Source organism: Tachyglossus aculeatus, chromosome 21, assembly GCF_015852505.1.
Source record: "Tachyglossus aculeatus isolate mTacAcu1 chromosome 21, mTacAcu1.pri, whole genome shotgun sequence".
Classification (NCBI taxonomy): Eukaryota; Metazoa; Chordata; class Mammalia; order Monotremata; family Tachyglossidae; genus Tachyglossus; species Tachyglossus aculeatus.
Genome location: NC_052086.1, coordinates 67878376 through 67888331, shown reverse-complemented (window position 1 = coordinate 67888331; position 9956 = coordinate 67878376). Strand labels below are relative to the sequence as shown.

General features: G+C 43.4%; 1 protein-coding gene across 1 annotated transcript; it reads left to right on the top strand.

Annotated features, from left to right (window-relative positions):
• The first annotated feature begins 1578 nt into the window (after nucleotides 1-1578).
• LOC119942149 (acyl-coenzyme A synthetase ACSM5, mitochondrial-like) lies at nucleotides 1579-9734 on the top strand. Its single transcript, XM_038762804.1, has 6 exons — nucleotides 1579-1651; nucleotides 3072-3173; nucleotides 4213-4340; nucleotides 4479-4578; nucleotides 7080-7199; nucleotides 9639-9734. Exons 1-6 carry the CDS (start codon nucleotides 1640-1642, stop codon nucleotides 9732-9734), a joined length of 558 nt encoding a protein of 185 aa, XP_038618732.1. The 5' UTR covers nucleotides 1579-1639.
• The last annotated feature ends 222 nt before the right edge of the window (nucleotides 9735-9956 follow it).

Sequence of the window (9956 nt, the reverse complement as noted above, 5' to 3'; positions counted from 1 at the left end):
CAGGTCAATCGTATTAGATACCCTCTCTGTCCCACTCTAGGCTCCCAGTCTAATAGCTGCCATGAGCAGGTATCTTAACCCTATTTTACAAGTGACAAAACTGATGCAAGGAGAGATTAAGTGGCTTTCTGAGGGCTTCAAAGCTGCGATTAGAACCTGGATCTCCTGACTCCCAGTTCTATATTACTTTTTTCCTCTAGGCCATGCTGCCTCTCAAATGAAAGGGAAAAATGAAAGGCCATGGAGAACCCGAAAGAATTTTCATTAACATTGCCAGCTGAAGAACTGGTACATGTTAGGAATGTTAGGAGGTTGTTCATTTCACTCTCCTCTAAGAAAAACCAAGCCTGCACAGAAAGCAGGGGCTTGATAATGATTTGATCCCATATTTACTCATCGAATTATCCCTACTTTTTGTATAATTTTTTCAACCCCCCATAAGGGGAAGGGTCTATAATGTGGGGAATTATGTCTAGCAATAAGGGGAACAGGATAAGAAAGTCAAGAAAAAAAAAGGAGGAAAGGAGGGGGGAAGGAAGAGAAAGATAAGGACACTTGAGACTGCATCTTTTACTTCTACTGCACTTTTCCAACTGCTGCATACAATAGGCACTCAATTAATTATTGTAATCCGCTCCTCCACATCCTGGAGCTCCCATTATGCCTCTAAACCTGTATCTGCAGGGTCAGGGGGTTCTGACCCTCAGTTTGCAGTCTCCATGCATCAGTGGAGTGAGCAGGTTCCATCTCTACCTCTTCCTAGAGTACAACCCTAACAAAAACAATCTTTTATTTCCTCCTTAGAGATCAAGTGAGGATAGGAGTCAGTCAATCCTACTTATTGAGCACTTTGTGCAGAGCACTGTACTAGGCATTTGGGACAAAACAATACAACAACATAATGACACATTCCCTACCCGGAAAGAGCTTACAGTCTAGAGGAAGGGAGGGAAGGTGAAAAGGCAGATATGATTATGTGAGTGAATTCTGTACAGTTAGCATTGATTATGGCACATTGCCCATTCCTTACAGTTGGGTGTTTGAAAGGAGGGTGGCGGAGAGCAAGGGACATACAATTTGTTTGCAAGTAATTGAATTTCCAGTTTGGCTGGTGCTTCTACCTGCCCTACATTTCACTTTCCCAAAGTTGCTGTCCCTCTCTCAGAAACTTGCTCAGGGCACTGAGGGCCAAGAGAAAAATGCCTGGGAAGGGAGTCAGGACTCTCGATGTGTCTCAGGATGGTGTAGATTAAAGCTGCATTTTGCTTTGGAGAAGGAGTGGGGAAGATAAGGACCGAGGAGGTTACTGAAGCTGAGGGCAAATGCTGAAGAAATACTGTTGAGCCATGGCACTTAGACACTGCTTTGGCTGGACATTTGAATCCCCACTTCCCCATAGAATTTTAGCGTGTCACACTTAGTAAGTGATCCTTCAGTGATGGCAGCAACTGCAAGGGACCAGTCAAATATTCCCGATCCCCAGAATGTTCGCCACCTCTTACACAGCCTCCTGGTTGGCTCGGACTAGTGTCTGCATAGTTGATGAAAAAGGCAAACATTTCTTTACAGGTGGTAGTGTGTTCGAATCACAAAGCCATGAAGATGAAGTCTGGTTCCATGGGGAAAGCATCTCCTCCTTATGGATGTGCAGGTAAGCAGCTGTTTTCCTGATGGGGTAAATCTGTAATAAAGTGAATCTGTTTTTCAAAGAAGCACAGTTGTTCTGTACCCAGTGTGTTTTATATTTTAGCATGGTTTGTCTTAAATTCACCTCCAATGACCTATCTGTAGCAGGCAGATAATGGTACATAGGACAAAAGTTTGTGCTTTTAGCCAAGACTTTAAGGTACCCATAAATATAGGTGTGACATCCTGTCAATTCTGAGCAAGGAATGTGTCAGCCAATTCTGTTGTATTATACTCTTTCAAGCACTTAGTACAGTGCTCTGCAAACCGTAAGTGCTTAATAAATGTCATTGTTGATGATGATGATGATGATTATGTATCCCAGGTCTCAGCTACAGGTCACATGTGCATTATTTTTCCTCAAAGAGGAAGTTTTTTTCAAAACCATTTGAGGTACAGTGTTCCTTCAAGATCATTTTACTGTGTGCAGAGCACTAAGCTCTTGGGAGAATTCAATATCACAGAATTGGTAGACACATTCCCTGCCCACAGTGGGTTTACATTCTAGATGATGGTTCAGTTTCCTAGGATGGGAGCAATTCCCTGGTCAGGCAGACCCTCATGCATAAGGAGAGAAATGCAGAAACTGAACAGAAAACTAATTTTAATATATAGAAAACAGAGGGTTCTTAGAAAGGTTTCCATTTCAGACACTAGCACAACCTCCATATGTTTTGGGAATTGTTGATGTTTCTCCCAAATAAAAAGTTCTTCCTGTGAGTTGTCCATTATCATTTATGAGCAGTTCAAACCTATTTCGATTGGAAAAAAAACGCTTTTTTAAAAAGGTTTTTGTTACAGGGCAGGTGTGCTTTATTTCACCTCTATTTTGTTACAAAATTATAAGACCAGAGTTATGAGGCATCGATACTAAGTGCCCTCTATAAAGACAATAGTCTTTATAGACTATTAATTCTATTAGTAGAGGACATCTCTATGGAGAACACCTTATAAAGGATCTTTTAAATATTTCATAATAACTAAATATGAGAAGAAGAGTGGCCTAGTGGATAAAGCACAGACCTGGGCATTAGAAGAACCTGAGTTATAATTGCAGCTCTGCCACTTATCAGCTGTGTGGCTTTGGGCAAGTCGCTTCACTTCTCTGTGCCTCAGTTACCTCATCTGTAAAATTGGGAATAAGACTGTGAGCACTCTAGGGAACGTGGTCTGTGTCCAACCTGACTTGCTTGACTTTATCCTAGTGCTTAATATGGTGCCTGACACAAGGTAAGTGCTTAACAAATACCATAAAAAACTTGAGGAGGCCTGGAACCTACCTAAATAAAGAAATTAAAATGTCTTCAATGTGCAGAAACTTCAGAATTAAATGGGTTTAAGGGAAGTTCCTTCATCTACTGAGCTGCGATGCTATCCAATTCTAGATCGTGGATGAAAATGGTGAAATCCTGCCTCCTGTAGAAGAAGGAGACATTGCAATCTGCATTAAACCTACACAGCCTTTCTGTTTCTTCTCTGGTTATCTGGTAAAGGAACTTTTGATTCACATTGATCCAAGTTGTCCATAGCGCTTATGCAGGTTCTCTTAGTCAAGCATACTTAATATGTTCTCTGCATTTTGGCTCCCACCAGTAACAGTTTAAAGTAAACTTTGTTTTCCTTGGCCTCACTCCCAACTCCCAGGCCTCCCAGTATACCTGACGCCCTCCCCTCTCAACCAAGCATCGGACCTCAGACAGAAGCAATGGTTCTGTGACATTAACACAGGGAACTTCCCAGAACTGTTGAATGTTTCCTGTTACCATAAATTTACCATTACAGTTGCTTCTCTATTTATGTATTTATTAATTAACTGCCACAGCAACACTGATTTCTCTTGCAACTTGAACAGCATTATAACTAACAGGCTTAAGAGGCTTTTACGTGTCTTTTTAAAAAAATTTACCCAGCATGACAAAACCCATGAAAGAATCCCAAATCCCCTCTGTTTTCAAAGGCTTTGGTTTTGCCAGCAAAGATCTTTACCCATAGGTTGGGAAGAAAAAGCTGCATATAAAGTCAAACACTAATTTCTGAAACGGATTGGGATGGATCATTCAGCTAATCACAGAGTTCAGAAAACCAAACAAAATGGGTTTTGCCACCTCAGAGAGCCCTGGGGCCAATGCCGTTTGCTACTCAAACTTAGTTTTCCATCATCCTTCCCTTATTTTGTCCCTCTGACATGTAGGTAATTGGCTTTCCCTGAAGCAGCATTGCTGCCCTCTTCCTTAAACCAGCCCATTCCTGGTGATGGCTACAACCCATGTGTATGGAAGACTGATCCCTGGATTCATTCATTCATTCAATCGTATTTATTGAGCGCTTACTTTGTGCAGAGCACTGTACTAAGCCCTTGGAAAGTACAATTCGGATAACTGTCGATGTGATTATAGCACCCTTGTCATAGCTCTAGCAGTCCATTGGACCTGAAAATGAAGTGAGCCCCTCCCCAGACTGGACAAACCACCCTGTGAGAGTCTTGTTGGAGGGTTATTCTCTAAAGAGGTGTTTCTTTGCCATCAGGATAATCCAGAGAAAACAAACTCAACCCAATGGGGGGATTTTTACGTTACGGGGGACCGAGACCACATGGATGAAGAGGGCTATTTCTGGTTCCTGGGAAGAGCTGATGATGTCATCGGCTCTGCTGGGTAACGCTGCCTTGGATTTGGTTTTCTTCCCAGATCTTCAGCTCTGTGCTGGAATGCTAGGCCTGGTGGCCACGTTGAGGAATGGGTTGAGGAATCCTCGGCTGTGTTTCCTCATCCCAGACCCGTTTTCTCTTCCAGGTACCGGATCTGCCCCTTCAAGGTGGAGAGTGCCCTGATGGAACACCCGGCCGTGGTTGAATCGGCCGTGGTCAGCAGCCCAGACCCCATTAGAGGAGAGGTAATATCGAAGGCAGCATGGCCTGGGAGGAAAAGTCCACCTCTGGGAGTTGGATGACTAGGGTTCAAGTCCCAGCTCTGCCACTGGCCTGCTGTGTGACCTTGGGCAAGTCATTTAACTTCTCTGGCCTCAAGTTCCTCATCTGTAAATTGGAGATGGGGTAGGTCATGAATCCGGGCTGGGATGGTACCTAGTATTTGGTCAGCACATAATAAGTGCCATAGTTATAAAAGACAGAAGCTATTTGTTGTGCCTTCATACATAGTTTTTCTAGGAGTTTTTCATAATATTGACGGGCTGAGTCGAGGTGCCAAAGACTGGCACATTGAGGAAGCTGTTTCCTTTAGTTCTCTTTTCCAGGAGAAAAAAAGGAAAGTCAGTTTCTCTTCGATACTATGAGACCTTCTAAATAATAATAACAATGTTGGCATTTATTAAGTGCTTACTATGTGCAAAGCACTGTTCTAAGCACTGGGGAGGTTACAAGGTGATCAGCTTGTCCCATGTGGGGCTCACAGTCTTAATCCCCATTTTACAGATGAGGTAACTGAGGCCCAGAGAAGTTAAGTGACTTGCCCAAAGTCACACAGCTGACAATTGGCAGAGGACTTTTGATTACTAATGGTTGAGAGGGAGAGGCAGGAAAGAGGAGCTTTCATTAGTCTTGTTTGTTCACAAAATATTTTGTAAAAATGACTACAATTCTAATTTCTGCAGAGTAGACTGTTCCTTGCTGGCTGCCATCAGTTTTGTTGAAAAATCTTTTCAGTTGTAGGACGTGCTATACTGCTCTGTCTAGCCTTGTTTTCTTGAAAGAATTTTCATCGTTGCCTGAAAAAGAGATCTCCATTTCCGTATGCAGAGAACCTTTGAAATGAATGCAGTACCTGATGAGGGTAGACCCACATATAAGGAATGCATTTTAAAACTTACACTAGTTTTTTTTAGCCTGGTGCAGATGTCCCAGGAATAGCTGGACTGAAATCCCAGTTTTGGGGTTGGGTTTTTTTTTAATGACATTTATTTATCACTTAATGTGTGCCCAGGCACTGTTCTAAGAACTGGGGTAGCTACAGTTTAATCAGGTCAGACACAGTTCTGGTCCCACTGGTACTCACATTCTAAGGAGGAGGAAGAACCGGTACTGAATCCCTATTTTACAATTGAGGAAACTAAGGCACAGAGAAGTGAAGTGACTTGTCCAAGTTCACACAGCAGGTAAGTGGCAGAGCCAGGATTGGACTCCAGATCCTCTGACTCCCAGCCCCAAGTTCTTTCTACTGAGCCATGCTACCTCTTCACAATGGATATGACTCTACTGACCAAGGGAGAAGAAATTCTAATAATATTAGACAAGCTTGGAAAGAGCCTTTCCCCTATTCAGTGATTTATACTAGGCAGGAGAAGAAAAGCGTGCTTGTATCCTTCATCTTACCCCTCTGACCGGCTCCCAAAGGAAGCACAGATTAATAAAACATCAGCACGGATTAGAAAATGTCTGGAGTTTATGTACAACCGCATATTAGGTTCATTCATTCATTCATCCAATCGCATTTATTGAGCACTTACTGTATGCAGAGCACTGTATTAAGTGCTCGGAAAGTACAATTCAGCAACAAATAGAGACAATCCCTGCCCACAATGGGCTCACAGTCTAGAAGGGGGAAGACAGGCATCAAAACAAGTAAACAGGCAACAATAGCATTAATATGAATAAATATAATTATAGATATATACACATCATTGACAATAAATAAATAAAATTATAAATATGTACATATACACACTAGTGCTGTGGAGGGGAGGGGGCAGAGCAAAGAGAGTGAGTCAAGGCTATGGGGAGGAGAGGAGGAGCAGAGGAAAGGAGGGACTTAGTCTGGGAAGGCATCCTGGAGGAAGTAAGCCTTCAGTAGGGCTTTGAAGGGGGGAACTGTGATTGTTTGGCAATCAGGTTCTAATCCCAGCTTTGCCACATATCTGCTGTGTGACCCTGGGCAAGTAATTAGCTTCTCTGTGCCTCAGTTACTTCACTTGTAGAATGAGGATTAAGACTGCAAGCCCTATGTGGAACAGGGACCGAATCCAACCTGATTGTCTTACATCTACCCCAGCACTTAGAAGAGTGCTTGGCACATAGAAGCACTTAACAAATGCCATAATTTTTATTTTGTAGAATCAATATTGCCTAAGGAATAATAATAATAATGATGGCACTTATTAAGTGCTATGTGCAAAGCACTGTTCTAAGCACTGGGGGGATAAAAAGTGACCAGGTTGTCCCACGTGGGGCTCACAGTCATAATCGCCATTTTACAGATGAAGTACCTGAGGCTCAGAGAAGTTAAGTGATTTGCCCAAGGTCACACAGCAGACGTGGCAGAGCCGGAATTCGAATCCATGACCTCTGACTCCAAAGCCCGGGCTCTTTCCACTGAGCCACAAGACTTCCTAAGAATCAGAACGCTGAGCAATGAGCTCATCTCTTGATTTTCCTCATGCAGGTGGTAAAAGCATACGTAGTCTTGGCTCCGGCTTTCACCTCCCGGGATCCAGCAGAGCTCACTCGTGAACTTCAGGAGCACGTGAAACAACTGACCGCTCCATACAAGTACCCCAGGAAGGCAAGTATCTCCGAACTGCAAGTTGAGCTTCCATTTTCCCCCAAAGAGTGTGGGTCTGGGGGCTAGGTGAAGCTACCCATCCATTTCCTCACCAAGCAGAAATTTTTGACCATCTAATAATAATAATTGTCTGAGAGTCAGAAGAACCTCAGTTCTAATCCCGGGTCTGCAACTTGTCAGCTGTGTGACCTCGAGCAAATCACTTAACCTCTCCGGGCCTCATTTTACCTGATCTGTAAAATGGGGATTAAGACTGTGAGTCCCATGTGGGATATGGACTGTATCCAACCTGATTAGTTTGGGTTTCCCCTAGGAGCTTAATATAGTGCTGGCACATAGAATCCCCTCCTTCCTCTTCCCCTCCCCTTCCACCCCGCCCTACCTCCTTCTCCTCCCCACAGCACCTGTATATATGTTTGTACAGATTTATTACTCTATTTATTTTACTTGTACATATTTGCTATTCTATTTATTTTATTTTGTTAACATGTTTTGTTTTGTTGTCTGTCTCCCCCTTCTAGACTGTGAGCCCCTTGTTGGGTAGGGACCATCTCTATATGTTGCCAACTTGTACTTCCCAAGTGCTTAGTACAGTGCTCTGCACAGAGTAAGTGCTCAATAAATACGACTGAATGAATGAATGAATGAATGAATGAATACCATAAATAACAATTGTGCTATTTGTTAAGTGCCTACTATATGCCGAGCACTGTACTAAGCATTGGGGTAGATACAAGATAATCAGGTCCCATACGGGGCTCACAGTTTTAGTAGGAGGAAGCACAGGTATTGAATCCCCATTTTGCAGATGAGGGAACTGAGAAACAGAGAAGTTAAGTCATATAGCAGGTATGTGGCCAACTGGGGTTGGAACCCAGGTCCTCTGACTCCCGTACCCACGCTCTTTCCACTAGACTATGCTGCTTCCCTTACCATCTGCTCTGAAGCCCTTGATCATCTATCTCCCCCCCATTTATCCTCACTCTTTTACCTCACTCTTCGCTCTTCCCAAGCCAACCCTTGCCTCATTCCCATCTCCCTTACTGTCGACTTCTTGCTCAAACTCTCCCTCCTGCCTGGAATTCCCTCCACTTTTGCCTTCAAAAGATCACTGTTCTCCCTGTCTTCAAAAGCCTTCTAAAATTAGATCCCCTCCAGCAGGCCCTTTGAGAGTAACCTCTCATCTCACCAACCTATTTCCCCATCTACTGCCACTTCAGGACTTGCACCTCACCTAAACACTTGGATACTCACCCTTCCACCACCACCTTCTCTACACACATCTTTATATTTTATTGATTTCCTCTACCTGTCATTTATTTTATTGTCCTTTTCTACCTCCGCTAGATTGCAAGCTCCTTGAAGACAGAGATCCTGTCTATAATGATAATAATAACATTAATTCTGGCAATTGATAGGCACTTACTATGTGCCAAGCACTCTACTAAGCACCAAGGTAGATACAAGGTAATCAGATTGGACGCAAATCCTCTTCCCATGTGCGGCTCACTCCCCAAGTAGGAAGATTGTATCCCCATTTTACAGATGAGGAAACTGAAGCCTAAAGATGTTGTGACTTGCCTCGAGTCATGCAACAGTCCACTGGCATAGCAGGGTTTAGAAGCAAGGTCCTCTTGCTTCCAGGTCCATGGGAAAGAACATGTACCCAGCACATAGTAAGCTCTCAATACATCCCATTCATTGATTAATTGATTTATGTAGCAGCGGGTACGTAATGATCACCACCAACCATTTTCTGAGGTCCCCAGGAAACAGAATCCCATATTAGCCATGAGGTTATGGTAGGAGAAGCCCAAAGGCCTAGTGGAAAGAGCACGGGCCTTGGAGTTGGAGGACTTGGGCTCTAATCCTGGCTCCGTCAATTGTCATGCTGTGTAACCTTGGGCAAGTTGTTTAACGTCTCTGGGTCTCAGTTACTTCGTCTGTAAATTGGGGATTAAATTCTCCTCCCTCAAATTTTGACTGTGATCCCCATGTAGAACAGGGATTGTGTCCAACCTGATTATCTTGTATCTACTCTAGTGTTTAGTACAGCACCTGTTACATAGTAAGCACATTTTTATGGTATTTGTTAAGGACTCACTACAAGCCAGCCACTGTGCTAAGCACTGGGGTACATATAAGCTAATCAAGTTGGACACAGTTCATGTCCCACATGGGGCTCACAGTCTTAAACTGGCAAGTGGCAGAGCTGGGATTAGAACTCAGGTCCTCAGACTCCCTGGACCATCCTCTCTTCACGATGCCAGGCTGCTTCTTCCTTAACAAATATCATTTAAAAAAAAATTAAAGGAGACCTTTCTGAGCATCTGTATTCCCCAGGCCCTGTCTATATAACTTGAATTTTGAGTTTAATACATAGGGAGACTACAACTCCGCTAGAGGAAAACAACTGATTTTGGTTTGCTTGTTTTGCAGATAGAGTTTGTTCAAGAGCTGCCAAAGACCATTTCTGGAAAGATCCGGAGGAACAAGCTGAGAATAAAAGAATGGGGAAATCAGCCCCGCACATAATGTGTCACCACTGAGAGCACTCAGCGGGGGTGAAAATTTACACTTGGCTTTGGAAGCCTGTCTTTTCTTCAGAAATAGATACCGTCACTATGGGCATCTTCCAGGCTCAGACACATGACTCTCTCTTGAACACATCCCTAGTCAGACAGTCCGAATTTGCAGCTGCACATTCTCCCTGATACTCCCTCACTTCCATCCCCACCCTTCTCTGATATGCCTTTC